The 18442-nt window shown below is 45.6% G+C and overlaps 2 protein-coding genes across 6 annotated transcripts in view; both read left to right on the top strand.

Annotated features, from left to right (window-relative positions):
* Positions 1–14193, top strand: part of psme4a (proteasome activator subunit 4a) — a 30054-nt gene extending 15861 nt beyond the window's left edge. For all 3 annotated transcript variants that reach the window (XM_056435170.1, XM_056435172.1, XM_056435173.1), the window contains 29 exons: positions 1295–1452; positions 1543–1638; positions 1865–1920; positions 2037–2093; positions 2241–2296; positions 4111–4209; positions 4384–4446; positions 4526–4621; positions 4796–4927; positions 5046–5255; positions 6186–6322; positions 6607–6660; positions 6749–6878; positions 6999–7080; positions 7167–7320; positions 7454–7523; positions 7635–7760; positions 7843–7995; positions 8195–8299; positions 8396–8487; positions 9263–9394; positions 9514–9722; positions 9893–9978; positions 10079–10207; positions 11009–11164; positions 12373–12535; positions 12624–12757; positions 12913–13053; positions 13250–14193. In XM_056435170.1, coding sequence (XP_056291145.1) covers positions 1295–1452; positions 1543–1638; positions 1865–1920; positions 2037–2093; positions 2241–2296; positions 4111–4209; positions 4384–4446; positions 4526–4621; positions 4796–4927; positions 5046–5255; positions 6186–6322; positions 6607–6660; positions 6749–6878; positions 6999–7080; positions 7167–7320; positions 7454–7523; positions 7635–7760; positions 7843–7995; positions 8195–8299; positions 8396–8487; positions 9263–9394; positions 9514–9722; positions 9893–9978; positions 10079–10207; positions 11009–11164; positions 12373–12535; positions 12624–12757; positions 12913–13047 — 3270 coding nt within the window. In that variant the 3' untranslated portion in view covers positions 13048–13053; positions 13250–14193. The remainder of the gene's footprint in view (positions 1–1294; positions 1453–1542; positions 1639–1864; positions 1921–2036; positions 2094–2240; positions 2297–4110; positions 4210–4383; positions 4447–4525; positions 4622–4795; positions 4928–5045; positions 5256–6185; positions 6323–6606; positions 6661–6748; positions 6879–6998; positions 7081–7166; positions 7321–7453; positions 7524–7634; positions 7761–7842; positions 7996–8194; positions 8300–8395; positions 8488–9262; positions 9395–9513; positions 9723–9892; positions 9979–10078; positions 10208–11008; positions 11165–12372; positions 12536–12623; positions 12758–12912; positions 13054–13249) is intronic.
* Positions 14194–14688: 495 nt separating this feature from the next.
* On the top strand, positions 14689–17903 carry gpr75 (G protein-coupled receptor 75). Of its 3 annotated transcripts, XR_008834281.1 has the most exons (4): positions 14689–14988; positions 15088–15176; positions 15527–17743; positions 17812–17896. XR_008834281.1 is itself a non-coding variant. In XM_056436003.1 (3 exons), exon 3 carries the CDS (start codon positions 15657–15659, stop codon positions 17298–17300), a length of 1644 nt encoding a protein of 547 aa, XP_056291978.1. In that variant the 5' UTR covers positions 14689–14988; positions 15088–15176; positions 15527–15656; the 3' UTR covers positions 17301–17903. The 3 variants fall into 3 exon arrangements, 2 of the variants coding, with proteins under 2 accessions (XP_056291978.1, XP_056291979.1); XM_056436003.1 differs by having other exon boundaries at positions 15527–17903; XM_056436004.1 differs by lacking the exon at positions 15088–15176 and having other exon boundaries at positions 15527–17903.
* The last annotated feature ends 539 nt before the right edge of the window (positions 17904–18442 follow it).

Raw genomic sequence — 18442 nt, 5'->3', positions numbered from 1 at the left:
TTGGTGGTGGCGGCATGTGAAGTAGATGACTTTGCTGCTTTACTTCTGCATAACAAGAGATACGATCTGCCACTTTTGGTTTCACACCCTTAAAAGCAGTAATGCATGCCTGGAGGAATGTGTGATCTGTTTGAAGTGTTTTTTAAATTAATGCCATATACTGTATGTATTTAAAATGTGTAGCTCTAATCAAGCAATCTCATTGGGTCATAGCCTTGATATTGCATCCAAGTCCTTTGCACATCAGTATCCTTGAGTCTGAGGGCATCAAATTCCCCAACAAATAACAGGCTACAGATACAAAGCATCAACGTTAGCTGCTAATACCTGCTACAAAATGGAAACATTTGAGGTTCACTTCAATGGAAGGATGATCGAGGGTTGTCCATCTCCAGGAAAAAATACACCTGCTAAGAAATATGCAGCGCTACATGAAGAGGAGGTTGAGCAATGTTGTCTAGTATTTACCAGCAAGCAGTAACCCAGTTAAAGTACACTAACCACTGCGTTTAGATACTTTCTGATGTGGGTCTTAACGCGAGAGAGATGATGTCTGTAAGTGCCTCCGGGCAACCAAAACTGGGGGGACATGAGGAACATACCTCCTATCACAAAGAGAGGCAACCCTTTGACCACTGGCCGTTATTAAAGTCTTCCTTCTGACACTGGACAGTCTAATAAAAAAAGATTTAGATATGAACGGTTGTATAGCTTTTCATATGGACGTACTCGATTACCTCTGCTTCGCGTTGGGCCGAGCACCGTCCCTCTTAGCTGTGATATAATCACAACATCCCACAGTCTGTCGTGAGCTATTGCTTAAATATATTTAATGCAATGATATACACTATATCTGGCTACATGTGGTATACATTTAATTTACCCATAGCCACTTAACACACATAATGGTGTCGATAGCAATGCCGTTTTATAAGTCATGATTTGATCAAGTAACTTTCAGCCAAAGTTGTTGGTCCTTCTCAAAGTGATGAGGGTGGCTCTGCTTTTCTCTTTTTACTAGAGGGGGAAAAAGTGCTGTTCATCCCACGAGCAAATTCGTGTGTTTCATTGTCAGATATTCAGGTCCTATTTGGTACATTACCAGATATATGAACCATATCTGAAACCACCACATTCTGTGTGCTTATTTCCTCATTAAATATTAATTGTGTATATTGGAAAATCCTAATTGATTCACTTTTATCAGGTGCTAATCATGTAGCTTGACATTTAACCGAATGAGTCCACGTATAAAACGTATACGCTTTTTGCTCATTGTCTTTATCCCATGCAGGACTGGGGTCGTCCAGGGGACCTGTGGAATTTGGATATCCGATGGCATGTGCCCAGTGTGGAGGAGAACTCCTTTGTTTTTTATATACTGGACCTGATACTCCAGCCTGAACTTCAGCGCCTTCAGAGATTTGCACAGGGAGAGCAGGACATGGGCAGGTATGGAGTGTTTACCTGTGCTCCCTGCAGAAATGACATTGATATTTCTACTGAAGTCACTAAATGTTTGTTGATGTTGTTTTTTTCCAGAGACGACGTCCTACAGAGCCTGACCATTATTCAACACTGCCTCCTAGGAGCTGGGAGTCTGATGCCCCCACTGAAAGGAGAGCCCATTCCTGAACTGTAAGCGGTTATATTTACATACGAAACTCTGGTTTTCTTTCTCCCCATTTCCTGTAAGAGTTGCTTAATCATATATCATTTTTAAATTGTATGATTCTTGCTAAGGATTGTATGATGGACTTATTATTGGACAGATGCTTTGAGGCACATTTTAATTCCACGACATTTGTTTTCAGACTTTTTTATTGTAAGTAGTTAACTGCCTCAACCCGTCTCTTTCACCCAGGGTCCACAGTATGGTGAACCTAGATGAGACCATTCTTTGCATCGGAACAAATTATGGTACGCAAGTCACTTTTTAAGAACTGTTCTGATGACAAAAATGTTGCTCACAATGCATGAGAACATAGGATTTGTTGGCAAATAATTGGACACCGTAATATTTTCTCTAACTGCAGACGAGTCTAGAGAGAACTACAGAGATGCTGTCTGTAGAGTGATGAGACAGCTGCTGCGTAAGTATTCTCTCTGTCTTGTGGTCTTTGTTTGTTCTCTGGCCACATCTCTCACCGCGTTGTAGTCACATTCATCCTAATGGAGAAGCTCACACTATACTGACGGTCTCTGTCCTGCCATCTGAGTTCCTCTACCTCTTGTCACAGATTACATCCTTGAGCATTCTGAAGATGACACCAAGTCTCTTTTCTCCATCATCAAGGTAGGCTGGCAGTGACATCACGGCCTGTACACCTGTATTTGCCTGTATTTGTTTGCAATGAATTATATGCCAATACAGTACCAGGGTTCAGGCTGTAGAGCAAATAAGCCTGGTTGCACTTTGCCTGGCTGGCTATTTATTTATTTATTCATATATATATTAGGGCTGTGAAACGATTAGAATATAGAATATACACTTTTATTAATCCCCAAGGGGAAATTAGTTCTCTGCATTTAACCCATCCTTAGTTATTAAGGAGCAGTGGGCTGCGGTGAAGCGCCCGGGAAGCAACTGGGGGTTCAGTGCCTTGCTCAAGGACACTTCGACTTGCAACTAATGGGGAGAGTGGGGATCGAACCCACAACCCTGCGGTTGCAGGACGGCCCTCTTACCCCACTGAGCTAAAGCCGCCCCTACAATTTTTAATCAGGTTAATCACAGGTTTCTGTGGATTAATCATGATTAATCCCATATATACATTCAGGGTTTTTCCTGGGTCAAAATGGGTGCACCATCTGTTCGTTGAGTGAGTGATCAGCAGCTGGCCGCTCGGTCCATTCGCGCACCTCAGTTGCGTATTGATCAGACAAGAAGACACGCTTATCAACTCCAGTGTTTCCCCTCCTATTATAACAAGGGGGAAATCTCCACCCGTCACCCTGTAATTTTCGTCTATCCCCCACCCCCCCGTCAACAATTCTCGGCTCGCGCGACAGAGCGATGCGCGCGCCGGCATTGAAGCTCTAAGGCGACCGCGATCGACATATAGAACACCCCTGTATTAAAACATTAAAGAGCCGAGAGTTTTTTTCAGCGTGAGAAATACGATGTGTGGCGGGAGTGCGTGAGTTAAGACCGAAATGCGTGAGTCTCACGCTCAATGCGTGACACTTGAGAGCCCTGTATTGCTCACCAGTGCGCGCGCCAGCATCGGAGCTCTGCCGCGCGAGCCGAGAGAAGAGTTGTTGACGGGGGGGGTGCAAGTGACTTTTTTTCGTCCCGATGTGCACGCTCACGCCGGCATCCGAGCTCTGCGGCGCGCGAGACGGAGATCGGAGTCGTGTTAACGCGACACTAGAGACAGAATGACACGCTGCTGGTTAGAGATGACCAACAACAGACGGATTGGAAGCTCATTCTGCGCATGCGTTAAATGCGTTTAAAAAAAAAAATTAGTTAAACCTGTAATTGAATTAACTGAGTTAACGCGTTATTTTTCACAGCACTAATATATATATATGGTCTATGTATGTGGTTATATATATGTAGTGCCCCCGTTACCTGTTTAACGAGAGGCACTACAGGTTGCTCATTGCCGAAGGTTCCGACGCGTTTTTAGTAAGTTGCAGAGTCCCGCTTATTTGCCCAGTTTTATTTAGGATCTTCTGCATCACGTTCAGCTGGTATGTACATGTAGACGTGGCTCACATCAAGACGTGGTGGCTCACCTGTAGACGTGGCTCACATCAAGACGTGGTGGCTCACCTGTAGACGGTCAAAAAACAGTTTTCAACACCTGGCCTCCCACTTGGCCTCATTAAATAGGGACAAAACAACAAATTAAAGCACCCTTGCCCCCACCTAGTGGTGGAAGGTCCAAAGTCACAAAACACATGAGAAAATGGCTCTGTGTGTGTGTGTGTGTGTGTGTGTGTGTGTGTGACATTGTGTCGGCGGAGGTCATCCCTGCTTTATTTGAGTTATGTTTTTCTTTCTTGAATCGCACACGGTCTCCAACATGCTTTAGCCTGTCGTTAATGTATTGATCCTATCGCCCAATAATAATCAATATTTCTCTCTGTGATACCCGTCAGATTATCAGCGACCTGATGCACTTCAGAGGTTCTCACAAACATGAGTTTGACACCCGCTGGAAGAGCTTCAACCTTGTGAAGAAATCAATGGAAAACAGAGTAAGAAATCTCAACATGTTCGTCTGGTTTTTGTTTTCCTCCTTTTGTACCACTGGTATCCTCCAGAGGTGTTAAAGCCATGCACTCTCTCCCCAAAGCTTACATGAGTGCTAATGATATTACACCCTGTTTTTACGACTGAATGGCAATTGAAAGTGTGTGATGTATTTGCAGCTTCATGGCAGAAAGCAGCACATCAGAGCTCTGCTAATAGACCGAGTCATGCTCCAGCATGAAGTAAGTCCTTATTGGAAAAATTACCTTGTCGGGTATCATTTTGGTTTCAGCTTTTTAACGTTTTAACTTGTTTTATCAGCTGCGAAGGCTGACAGTGGAAGGATGCCAGTACAGGAGCATTCACCAGGAGCTCATGAAAGATCTGCTGAGGCTTTCCACAAGCACCTACAGTCAAGTGAGTTCCACGGGACACTCCCAGCATATTGAGACATTTATTAGCTTCAAATGTTGTTTTTATGTCATCACAGAACAGCCATCACACGGCATGAATCAAAAATACATTTGACGAGTGTTGTTAATGCACCTGTAGAACATAATACCTTAACTGAGACTTGTTATGACCTTCCAGGTCCGCAGCAGAGCTCAAGGCGTGTTGTACACTGCACTGGGAACCTACAATTTCTGCTGCAGAGATCTGATCCCCCATGTCCTTGAGTTTCTCAACCCGGAAAACGGCGCTGTCACACAGCAGCAGTTCAAAGTATGACAGTCCTCTCCGGCATCTCTGGGTCGTGCTCTACAACATAGAAACAAAGTGTTACCTTTTCAAGCGCTTCCATTTCATATTGTTTTCATTAACTTTCTCCGCATGTCCCCAGGGTGCCTTGTACTGTCTCCTGGGGAATCACAGTGGAGTGTGCCTGGCCAATTTACACGACTGGGACTGCATCGCTGTCACATGGCCCGCCATTGTACGCTCTGGCCTCAGCTCAGCCATGTCTCTAGAGAAGCCCTCCATTGTGCGGCTCTTCGATGACCTGGCAGACAAAATTCATCGCCAGTATGAGACCATCGGTGTCGACTTCTCTGTAAGAAAAACACTAAGATCACTTTTACTTTCTTCATAGAGTCATTTATACTTTAATATCTGTCTTTGATAGTTGAAACCCAATAACGACAGATGCCTTGTAGGTTAGCTTTGAGTGACATAATCTATATGGAAAGTCAATGTTTTCTAAAGTCAATGTTCTCTAGATAAAAGATATGTGGTGAAATTGTAGAATATTAAGCCACATTTGGAGCTTCAGAATGTATATGCTCAATTAAAACTATCATTATATTATCAGTATTAAAGGTCAAATTGATATTTTGAAGAGATATCCCTATACCTATTGTCTTTGCCCTTGAATTCATCCAAGAGAAACTTTATTCAAGCTACCAGAATTGTATTTGAAGTAATGTGACAAGGTTTTAACAGACATGGCCTCTCAAACCTCACACTTGGGCTCTTGCTCATAGAAATGGGTCCTTACAACCTTGATGAATGAAGACGCACTCTCTGGTCGGTCTCTGATGTCCTAAATGAATGTTTTTATTTAAGTACTGGCACAAGGAAGCTGTAGACTCTACAGCCTCTGACATGTCTGTTTATTCGTCCCCAACAGCCTAGTTCTAGCAAAGCTGCAAAGAAAACAAGGTCATAAAGAGGTGTTTATGGCTCCGCTCGGCCGTCTGGTATTCCCCTCCAGTCGAAACCAGTTTCATACAAAGTATATCTCGAGTACATCCCACTGCCTTCTAATCTTTACAACTGGATAGTCTGACATTTTTTCTCAAAGCTCCGTCTGAGTTAATCAACAGCGATTCAATAATTGTGCATTTCATTAGTTTCATACCAAACTGTGTCTGCTCTCCTTCGGAGTTGGACAGGTCCGTCCCTCCTGTTGGAGCTTGCTTTAAGATCAATTCCCTCCCACATGTTGGACAAAGTCTGATACTATATATTTTTCATATTTTAGATCCCTGCTGAGTGCTGTGCGGTGGCCAAACAACTTATGATTACTGGAAATCCTGTTCCCGGGGAGCCTGTTCCTTCAGAGGAAGAAGCAGCAGAGGGGTTGAAGAGGCAGGAGCTCAAGAACATTGAGTCTGTTGAGTAAGTTCACATCAGGAACCAGACAAACAAGCATCACCACTCCAAGGCCCCAGACTTGACTTTGGCTCCTAATATTTGAGCTTCTACTTTGATCATTCTGTTTGGCCAAAACAACAACAGTCATTTTATATCAAAGACTTAAACACTTTAAAGTACTGATGTGTCTGTGAAAATGATTGCTTTGCAATTAATTTGAGATGCAACCTCTGCATACAACCTGAATTGTAATAGGATCGGTTGTATGCAGCTAAAATAAATACTAACACTGCTCTACCTTTTTGTAGGAAATACAAACGGCTCATCGGTGATCTGCTGGACTTCCTCAATAACAGGAACATGTAAGTTGATGTCATATTTACTTCTTCATATCCTGTATCTATTTATTTATTAATTGTTTGATAACCACTGCTTTGTTTAACATTGCAGGCCTTGGAAGTTCGAACACATTGCAATCGGCTTCATGTCATTGCTGCTGAGGGATGACCACCAGCTCCCACCACCTGCTGTGCTGTTCTTTGTCAAAAGCCTCAACCACGACTCTCTCTATGTCCGCAAGGTGTGGCATGAACACAAATGATACACCTTGTAGTAGCCGCGCTGTGTTACTATAGCAGATGGATGCCCTCCAGTCTTTCCTCATGGAATTTTGTATGAAATGTCTTTCTTTCTCCATTAGGTGGCGATATCAGCTGTGGCAGGGATAATGAAACAAATAAAGAGACCGCATAAGAAAGTCCCCGTCAGCCCCTCTGAGCTTTGTATGCACCATAAGTTGTTCTTCGTCTAGTGTAGGAACATTATGGTTCTTGTGCTCCTAATGACGGTCTCTATAACTCTTTGGTAGGTGGTGGGAAGGAGCTGAGTGGCATCGTTGCAGGGGACCGGCAGGACAACAAGTGGCTCCAGTATAACGGCAGCAGCCTGCCACGCACACAGCAGGAATGGGACGCCTGTGTGTTTGTGGAAAAGACCCACTGGGGATACTACTGTTGGCCAAGGTTCACATTTCCTGTCTTATTTTCGTTACTTGACTGGCTTTTGCTCTTTTTAGGTGTATATATTTTGTGTAATCTGTCAAACAACGTCTTGAACCTTGCTTTTATTTACCATCACCTCATTATTGTTCTCTAGAAAACTGATGATGTACGCACCAATGGAGGAGCAACCCAAACAGAACCTGACCAGAGAGGAAATGACAGAGGTTTGTGTACAGTCATGCACACCCCCTAGAAACAAATATATAACCATTCAATAATGTGAACAAATATGAGCTGCGTCCGGTAAAATAAATGTTCATGCCCTTTCTTAACAGCGGGAACAGATCATCTTTGACCACTTCTCAGACCCGGTATTCATTAACCAGTTCATCGAGTTCCTCTCTCTCGAGGACCGTAAGGGAAAGGACAAGTTCAGCCCTCGCAGGTTCTGCTTGTTCAAGGTGAGATCGTGTTTCATGCAGAAAATAAACTCAAGTTCACCAACAAAGCAATACATGTGATCCCTTCCCCTGCTCTCTCCAGGGATTGTTCCGCAATTTCAGCGACGTCTTCCTTCCCCTGCTGCGGCCACACATGGAGCGCCTCGTGGCCGACTCCCATGAGAGCAAGCAGCGCTGTGTGGCCGAGATCATGTCTGGACTGATCCGAGGCTGCAAGCACTGGAGCTACTTCAAGGTATGACGTTGAAAGTCTCCGTTAGTACGGTGGCCAGATGGTACACATTGGAAAAGGCGTTGGGAGTTGTACAACATTCCAGAGAAAATCTTACTTCTCATTTGACCATGTGCTGGCTTCTGATTTTGTGAGTGTCCTTCCACAACGCGTATCTTCAAATGAGAACAAACTCATTCATACACGTGTGCTCCTTTCACAGGTTGAGAGTCTGTGGGAGTTGTTGTGTCCACTGCTCCGCACTGCCCTGTCCAACATCACCATAGAAACGTATGCAGACTGGGGCACCTGCATCGCCACAGCCTGCGTAAGCTTTGGGTCGTGTATTTCCATCACGTGTCTTTGGCCTTTTCATTAAACTTGTGTCACTCCTCCTCAACTCTGTTGTTTCTGTCTCGTCTAGGAGAGTAGAGATCCACGCAAGCTCCACTGGCTGTTTGAGATGCTGATGGAGTCTCCTGTCAACGGAGAGGGCGGCTCCTTCGTCGATGCCTGGTGAGTAGAAAAGAAGTTTCTGCCTTAAGCAGATGTTTATGTGATCGACAAACTAATAATAATAATAACTAGAATGGGCACTCGGTAGAGCGCATACCTTCGCATATCACAAGATTGGGCATTGAATTATGAACATTTTGGCATTAGTTGCATGCCAAGTGGATTAAAATTGACCGTGCTATGGAAAAAAAAAGATTTTGACCTTTTTATGACCTTGACCTTTGACCCGATTGATCCCAAAATCTAATCAAATGGTCCCCGGATAATAACCAATCATCCCACCAAATTTCATGCGGTTTGGTTTAATACTTTTTGTTTTATGCGAGTAACACGCATACAAATAAATAAATAAATACACGGCGATCAAAACATAACCTTCTGCATTTTTAATGCGAAGGTAATAATACTTCAAATGTGTACATAGCGCTTTCCTAGACACTCAAAGACGCTTTACATAAACAAACCGAACGAAACTCAATTGTAGGCGAGTTTGACGAGGAGGGCTTGAATGATGATGATGATGATGGGGTGGGAGCCTGACCGATGGGGAGGGCGTTCCAGAGGGGTGGCGTGTTCATAGCGGCGGGTGGAGGGGAGCAGTCGAGCGGCAGAGTTCTGAGCATATTGAAGTTTATTGAGGATTTTGTTGGGAGAGCCATAAAGAATGCTGTTGCAGTCGGCAAGTCAGGAGGTTATGAGGGCAGGAGACGTGCAATGTTCCTCAGGTGGAAGAAGGCCGTTTTGGTGATGATTGTGCTTCTTTTTTCCTTTCCAGTCGTCTCTATGTGCTGCAGGGAGGTCTAGCTCAGCAGGAGTGGCGCATCCCAGAGCTCCTCCACAGGCTGCTGCAATACCTGGAGCCCAAACTCACGCAGGTGTACAAGAATGTACGGGAACGCATTGGCAGGTGAGCTCCTTTCTTACATCAGTGACTGTGCTATTTGTCATGATGCCCTGCTTTTAACAAACTCTTTCTTCATGTGTTGTGCGTCGCGTCTCATCCTCTCTGGTTTGGTATCCTTCCAGTGTGCTCACGTACATCTTCATGATCGACGTCAACTTGCCATACACTCAGCCAACTACCTCCCCCCGCATCGCAGACTTCACTGAGCGGATTCTGTTGCAGCTGAAGCCTCTCATCGAGGGCGATGAGGAGATCCAGAACCACGTGGTTGAGGAGAATGACGTGGGAGAGCAGGATGAAAGGACACAAGCCATCAAGCTTCTCAAAACCGGTTGGTCGCCGGCCCGTCATTGGTCCTATGAATGCTGGTTATTGTAGGAATGTTTGAAACAATCGGGAGTTACTTTAAAGCAGAAAATGAATCTATTTTTAATCAACACCTGCAATTAAACAGAAGATAATTCTTTAAGTATCAAAATATCTGTCTTCAAATGTCTGCAGTGCTTAAGTGGCTCATTGCGAGTGCTGGTCGCTCCTTCTCCACTGCTGTCCCAGAACAACTGCGGCTGCTTCCGCTGCTCTTCAAGGTGAAACACGCGTCACGACCAACTTTATGTCTTGGCGCTCGGTGGATGCACCGCATCGGGGCTTAACATGACACCTGCTTGTCTCCGTCCTCGGTTCCAGATCGCTCCGGTTGAGAATGACGACAGTTACGATGAACTTAAGAGGGACGCAAAGACCTGCCTGTCTCTGATGTCTCAGGGACTCCTCTACGCAGACCAGATCCCCATGGTCCTCAGTGCTCTGCAGGAGGTGAGTCATCAGGCAGCTGGCGCTGGTTTTTTCTCCACTTTTCACCTGCATCACACATGACTGGGCCTTTAGTAGCTGTTGCTTATTACCTTCGCATTGAAAATGCGGAAAGGTTATGTTTTGATCGCCGTGTACTTATTTATTTATTTATATATTTATTTATTTATTTGTATGCGTGTTATTCGCATAACAAAAAAAGTTTTAAACCGAATCGCATGCAATTTGGTGGGATGATTGGTTATTATCCGGGGACCATTTGATTAGATTTTGGGATTGATCAGGTCAAAGGTCAAGGTCATGGAAAGGTCAAAATCTTCTTTTTACCATAGCACGGTCAATTGTTATCCAATTGGCATGCAACTAATGCCAACATGATCATAATTCAATGCCCAATCTTGTGATATGCGAAGGTATGCGCTCTACCGAGTGCCCGTTCTAGTTATACATTGTGTCCGTACAATAGTGTACAGCGCCCTGCTGTTATAAATGAGATAACCTGAAAAAGGGTAACTGACCATTTTTTTTCTATGCAATTGTCAACAACATATGGAAAAGGTAATTAACTAACTATGAGAAACTGAACAGTTCCAAGCTGCAGACACACATGCACACATTGACTTGGTCATGCACACAGATTCTGATTTAACTGTAGAATCTATTTGATATTCTCTACGTCTGTAATGGAGCTCCATTAAAGAAGAGATCCTAAGTGCAGGGCTCCTGCAGGGCCAGTGGCTCTTGTGAAAGACATTCTCACGGTATGTTATTGATGGAGAAAGGGCTTATTGTCGTGTGTTTCAGATTTCTGGCAGCAGCTCCTGGCACGCTCGCTACACGGTGCTCACGTACCTCCAGATAATGGTGTTTTATAACCTGTTCACCTACATGAGTGACCAGAAAGCAGTGGACGGCATCCGGGCTCTGGTGGTGCGACTGCTTGAGGACGAACAGCTGGAGGTAAAAACAAGCTGACATTAACAACTGTTTGACGTTCAAATCATTCAAATGTAAAGCTTCAACGTGTGGTCAGCGTGGCGTACGGTCACTGCCAGAGCAAACTGAGTATTTTAAAATGTTCACCAAGATATTGGACAATACATGCGTGTATATGCTCGCGGGTCTTTCAGCTCGACTGAAGTGATTCAGCACTCTCCTCCTGCCCCCCCCCCACCTCGAGTCCTCTAGCTGTTGCTATGGAAACCACAGGCTGCAGTAATCTGTTGCCATGGAGATAATGTTCAGATTGAAGGAGGATGAGAGGGATGGTGTGGAGACAAAGGAGAAGTGGGGGATGGCTGGAAGTAGCCATTTTTATTTGGCCTCTTATAAACTAGGCTTGTTAGTTTCATTGTTCTCATTTCTTCAGGAAGATGCATTTAATGCAAGAAGTGACCCTTTACTTTTATTATACTGTTAATTATAATACCTTGAATTTATATAGCGCTTTTCTAGACATTCAAAGACGAGGCAGAGGCAAACGGAAGAAAACCAAAGAGAAAGACGAGGAGCAAAGAAAACAAACGGAACATTTTGGGTAAAATGGAAAAAACTGGAGACGCTATGCGGAATCGAGTTAAACCACCAGCTTCCTTTTAAGAGACCACGTTTTCTTTAGTGTATATACAAAAAAGGTACACTGTTGTCTAAGAAGAAGGCTCTGATCTGGTCCTACGTGATCTAAAAAGGCCGTTCCTCTGGACTACGCCGCTCATAAATCGGCATAATACCCATTTCAGAGTTGACCTTTTTCTGCTGAAAGTTTCACTGAGAAAAGAAACCTTGAATGTGTAAAAGACGATCTCAACGTCCATCATAGATAAGCCCCCCCTCCCCCAACATACACACGGGAATTGGGAACAACCCGGCTCTCTTTCAGTCAACTTGTCAATGAGGGGCACTTTACATTCTCAACTTTATGGAATACAATGTAGTATGAAATATATATTTCAAATATCCGACAATTCAAGCGATGTCTGGTTTAGCTTCTTTTTTTCCCTTCTCTTTGCCTTTTTAGGACATTGTTAATTACCACCAGCAAGTTCCAGAATAATCATCTGTGTTATCGTGTACATTATCAGTGAGTTGTAACTATACTGCACTGTAGTGACGCAATACTTTTTGAACTTCAACTCATCTACTCTTTCTGCCTTTTTGTCGTTTTCCAGGTCAGAGAAATGGCTGCAACGACACTCAGTGGCTTCCTGCAGTGCAACTTCCTGTCCATGGACACCCCCATGCAGACACATTTTGAGGCTCTCTGCAAGACCCGCTTGCCTAAGAAGAGGACGAGGGAGCTCGGCTCGACAGTGGACACTATACCATCCGCTGGTCAGTCACTCGTCTGGAATATATGCTTATCCGCTCGATATGAGGTCCTCATTTGAATGGAAATCCTCCTTTTTGTGTGTGTTTGTAGACCTGGTGCGGCGCCATGCGGGTGTTCTCGGCTTGAGTGCGTGTATTCTCTCCAGCCCGTATGATGTGCCCACCTGGATGCCTCAGCTGTTGATGGACCTGAGCGCTCACCTGAATGACACGCAACCCATCGAAGTATGTGTGATCACCTACTTTCCACGTTAATACGGGTGCCGTGGGATTATTGTTCAGCCTTTTGGAGTCAACAAAACCTGTGCTATGTCAATTATTTACTGGATTTACTCCATTTCCTGTAAGAAATCCCATAACTTGTGTCTGTGGCCCACTAGATGACTGTGAAGAAAACTCTATCAAACTTTCGACGGACTCACCATGACAACTGGCAGCAACATAAGCAGCATTTTACAGATGACCAACTGCTGGTCCTGACTGACCTCCTGGTCTCCCCCTGCTACTATGCCTAACACCAGGTACAGCATTTCACCTTCATACTGTTCTTGAAAGATAACTATTCCTGAATATGTTCACATGCACATCCACGAGACATTTAACTTGATTATTGTTCATTACTGAATACGGTCAAACGAGGCTGAGGGATCATTTATTGGGAGAAGAGACTTGAGCCACCTTTTTCAAGTAATGCTTGTTTTTGATTTCCTTTATCAGTTTGGGATATCCCCCCCCGCCTGGACGGATACCACATGCATTTTGGAGGAGGGTCCTGTTCTCGGAAGAAGAGTGACACAACCGAGTTGTGGCTCAAGGAATGAATGAAAAGTTGTGTATTCATGTATTTAGCTCAATTACATTTCTACTATACTTAATATTTAAGGATCAATCATAGCAGGGATGAATGACCTGCAGTTTGTAAAATTACTGTACAGATTTTATTTCCTATTTCATTTCTTGTGTATGCGTGTGTGTTTATGGGATGCTTGAAGGCCTCTGCCAGTGTCCCAGACGGTATCAACTCGGAGCCGACACGATGTCCAGTGTGCAACACGCTCTGCTGTCTCCCAGTAGGGAAGAGGACCGACTGTGGAACAATGGGCTCTTCCCATTAGACCCAAACCTGCAACACGCAATGTTTGTATGGCTGTTTGATCTATAGATGATGATATGCATCATGCATGGATATATCATGGTAGAGCAAATATGCACAAACATATTTATTTATTTATTTGACTTTTTTGAACTGCTACTTTTTCATAGAAGGTATTACTGAGATGCAATAGATTGCTGAGCTTTTAGCAATGTAGCCTGTTGTCATTTAGTTCTTGCAAAGAAAGGGAGAGGGCCGGCTCCCCACTGCTGTGTTGTGTGATGCGTTTGCTGTGAAGAACCGTTTGATTACCATTTCATGTCTCAAAAAAAATACCAAACCGTCTGTCCATAATTGTGACCTCATGCCTCTTATCCCTAAACTAATTTACCGTTTTCCTAAAACCCACTGAGATTTTGGTTTGCTTTCCCCTGATGATTTGAAATCAGTCCACACATACCTGATGTTTAGTGCCAAAACTGCATTCATTATTTTCTTTCTTTTTTTAGATGTACTGTTTGCTGATTGAATAAGATGTCAATAAATTGTTTGTAAAAAAACAAACAAATTCTTTATTCTTTTAACTTAAGTTGTCTGAATAATATAAAGCAACTCCAAAGGCACCATTTCATTTTTCTTTTTTAAAGTCTTCGCAAAAACACATAACGTGGTCATTTTCAAATAAAAAGTATTACACTGGTAAAGTATCTACAGGAAACGATGCGACTGTAAAATGGTGAGTATATTTCTTCTTCAGTCAGTCGGACCCCATGAATGGAGGTTGAGCGCCATATTGGACCTCCATGCTCCGCCATCACTGCGTGTCGCCTAGCAACGACGTTGTTAAGGCGCTCTTCCGAAGGACGGCAGTGAAAAGCGGGAAATTAAATAATATGTAGATGTGTTTGATAATTTATTATGCCAAGCATCTCTATAATATGTGAAAGTAAGTGTAACCGTACCGCGTAATGTTACCATTGTGAATACTATCGGGCCACCATGTTTAGTAAACGCTATACTGTATGTTGCCATGGAGAGGGGGGGGGGGGGCTACAGGCTCATCTGAAGTCTTAATATGGCGTAACAGACACATTCTTTCAAATCGTGTGACCCTGGAGTAAAGCTGCGGACGGCGGCCCCTCGCCGTGGTGTTGTCGCCGATGGGGGGAGAGCGGAGAGCTCCGGATGAACACCTGGATGCGGAGCTCGTGCCCAGATACGTAGGCAGTGACTTCATCCATCGTGTCTCAGCGCACGTCCAGCGGCCGTCGTTCCGGTGTGAGGATGGAGACGTCGCCGAGAAAACGAATACGCGATCATCCGTCTGTGCTTCTGCGCGCTCTGACTCCATTAACACGGACACGTAAGGAAACGTCTTTTGATCGCATTGTTTGTCAATTGGCCGCTTTTGGGTGATCTGTCGTTGAATTACGTGTTTTTTGTTGCTCCCCTCCCCCCGAAGCCGCGGTGCGTTCACGTTCTATCGTATTGCTTTAAAATCGAGATGGGCTGTGTGTCAAATGATGATGGACGCGCGATCGATTACACACGGTATGTTACATTTTCTCATCGTATTGATCAGAGCCATGGAACATACAATCTAGATGCATTCGGAATACATTGATACACATATTTCCACTGGTTTTCAGCAGACGCTGCGTGTGTGTTGGGAGGAGAAGGAGTGTGGGGGTGGGGGGGGGGGGGTGTAAGGTATAATTGGCCAAATGCAGAGGTGCATAGTTAATAGCCCACTGTGGCGTGCGTCTAACATGTACCACCGCTCCTTAAGAAATGTACCATTTGCGGTCAACGATACATTTTCTCCCGTTCATCAATCATGAGTGTGTCACATGTGATCTACTGCACACTATAGCTAATATATGACTTATATCCTCTTGTAGCACTCCCCCTGACCCAAGGTGGCAGCAATGGCGCCAGCAGCAGCTCCTGTGACCAGCATGCACTTCTTCCACAAAGAGGAATGACGCTGACATCGATGACCGCGGGATCCTTATAAAGTGTAATGATACAATGAACACCTCTGTTACGCCATCCGACCTGGTGGATGTGCCAAGACAGCAGAACTTCAATGGCACCCTGGGCACACACACGCCATCCAGTTGGGCTGTGATCCACACTGCTACCTTGACCTTTTGCTCCCTCCTCCTCATCTTCATCTTCTGCATGGGCTCTTACGGCAACCTTGTGGTGTTCCTGTCCTTCTTCGACCCGGTGTTTCGCAAGTTCCGCACCAACTTCGACTTCATGATCCTCAACTTGTCCTTCTGCGACTTGTTCATTTGTTGCGTGACCGCTCCCATGTTTGCACTGGTGCTCTTCCTGGACGCCGACGGAGGGGATGGCGTGTCGAAGAGCTTCTGCTTCACCTTCCACTTGACCAGCTCGGGCTTCATCATCATGTCCCTGGAGACGGTCGCCGTCATCGCTCTGCATCGGCTGCGCATGGTTTTGGGGCAGCAGCCCAACCGCACCGCCTCCTTCCCCTGCACGCTGGCCCTCGCCGCCCTGCTGTGGGCGTCCAGCTTCACCATGGCCGCCCTCCTCGCCATGCGAGCGTACCCGCGTGGAGACGGGCCCTGCTTGCCCCACTTTGGCCTCGGAGGCGGACGGGCCCGGGTCGTGTTGTACGTCTACCTGGCGGACTTTGCCTTTTGCGTGGCTGTGGTGTCGGTGTCCTATCTGATGATCGCTCGGACGCTGAGGAAGAACGCACAAGTGAGGAAATGTCCGGTCGCCGCCGTCGATGCCACGTGCCCGCCTCCCCCACCCCCCCTCGCCGCAGCCGGCTTTGAGAGCATGCGGCGTGCCGTCCAAGACCCGTCCGTGTGCTGCAGCCAGACGTACGACAAGCTGCACCAAGTTCAGACGCACTCGTACGTCGGCAAGACCAGCCAGCCTCTGGCTCCAGGGGCCGCCCACGGGGCCACCTGCTGTCAGCTGGTGTCCACGGTCAACTTGGCCACAGCCAAAGACTCGAAGGCCGTTGTCACCTGTGTGGTCATCGTGTTCTCTGTGCTGCTCTGCTGCTTGCCGATGGGAGTTTCACTGGCGTGGGACGTGTTGTCGCCGGAGAGCAGCTTTGCACATTACCAGTTTGAACTCTGCGGCTTTGTGCTCATTTTCCTCAAGTCGGGCATCAATCCCTTTGTGTACTCGCGCAACAGTGCCGGCCTCCGCCGCCGCGTGCTCTGGTGCATCCAGTGGGCGGCACTGGGCTTTCTTTGTTGCAAGCAAAAGACTCGGTTGCATGCGATGGGGAAGGGCAGCCTGGAAGTCAATCGCAATAAATCCTCCCATCACGAGACCAACTCGGCCTACGTCCTGTCGCCCAAACCCCAGAGGAGGCTGGTTGACCAGGCTTGCGGCCCCAGTCACTCCAGGGATTGTGCTGGTAGTCCAAGGGCCACAGGTGCACGCAAGCCCCGCCCCCAGAGTACCTCTACGCCGATCAACACCCGCATCGAGCCCTACTATAGTATCTACAACAGCAGTCCCTCTGCGGGGCCCAGCTCCCCGACCAGCCTGCAGCCCGTCGGCTCGCAGACGTTTGCCTTCGCCAAGTCGTACGTCGCCATGCACTACCACACTCACCAGGACGCACTGCAAGACTTTGAGAGCGCCTCGGTGCACCAGATTCCCGTTCCCTCCGTCTGATGGATCAGAACAGGTGCGCGCACTCGCTCCATGGCTTTAAATCAAATGTGAATCAAAAGAGGAGCACAACAAGAGGCCCATGTTATGTATTTGGAATCTGTATTAACCTTTTGTCCTCTTTTACGTCGGAAATACGAGTCCAGTTTCGAGAAGTGAGAACCAGTGTTATAAGCCTGGCCGTGAAAGTAAAAAAAAAACAAGCAATAGATTTGTTATGAAAGTGTCTTATCCAGAAGTCCTTGACTGTAATTGATTCGTTTTTACGGCATTTTCACGTTAATCTGCCCCTGCGTTGCGCACGCATGTGCCGTTCTAACCCGATACTCTGGAGGTTTTCATTGCAGGCAAAGACTGCCGTTCCAGATCACTGCTGGTTCCTCTCAAGTGGCCGAGAGCTCCAAGCTGCTGGGGGGGGGGGGCTGCCCACACGTGGCTGCCCACACGTGGCTGCCCACACGTGGCTGCCCACACGTGGCTGCCCACACGTGGCTGCCCACACGTTGCTTGCCAGATGGCATGCGGTTGCTACTTTGATGAACTTTTGCTTCTTAAGAGAAATGTATTTGTGAACCGCATACAGTTTTCAACACAATAAATGTTTGACAAGAACAGTGCATCTCAGTTTAATTGTTTTTGATCTAGACCCTACATAATCAATTAGTCGATTGACATGCATTTACTCTACAAATATTTGCTTTGTCATATTTGTAAACTTATCTTTGATGTAGCTGTCGATCAGACCAAAACTTTTTCAAGTTGTGACATTTGGCTCTTTCATGAAATTGGGAAAAAATAAATGCAGAAAATAATGCAATTATTCAGTAACGCAACTAATTCTTACTTGCAGCCCTGGTTGTATCATTTGGCTAAATAAATGATAGTAATGCTGGTTGATTGGCAGGATACTGAGCCTCATGTCTGCTGGGGTTCAACACCGTCATTGTGCTCGTTATTAATGTAAAAGCAACACGTAGGTTATCTTATCGCTAGAGAGATGCTAAGTCGGGACTAAACAATTTGAGTTGGCATGTTGTCTCAACTAATGATGTATTCTCTTCTATATTAACGTCCGTTTTTAAAAAAAACATTAGAAAAACAAATGGCTGTCTGTTCTACACTTCAGTTTGTGAGTTCTTTACACG

This window comes from Pseudoliparis swirei, chromosome 17 (genome assembly GCF_029220125.1).
Source record: "Pseudoliparis swirei isolate HS2019 ecotype Mariana Trench chromosome 17, NWPU_hadal_v1, whole genome shotgun sequence".
Classification (NCBI taxonomy): domain Eukaryota; kingdom Metazoa; phylum Chordata; class Actinopteri; order Perciformes; family Liparidae; genus Pseudoliparis; species Pseudoliparis swirei.
Note: the sequence above shows the minus strand (reverse complement) of the source record. Positions and strands in the feature narration are given on the sequence as shown.

Coding starts and splice junctions, on each gene's coding strand:
- gpr75 (XM_056436004.1), top strand. CDS start 15,657: ATGAACACCTCTGTTACGCCATCCGACCTGGTGGATGTGCCAAGACAG.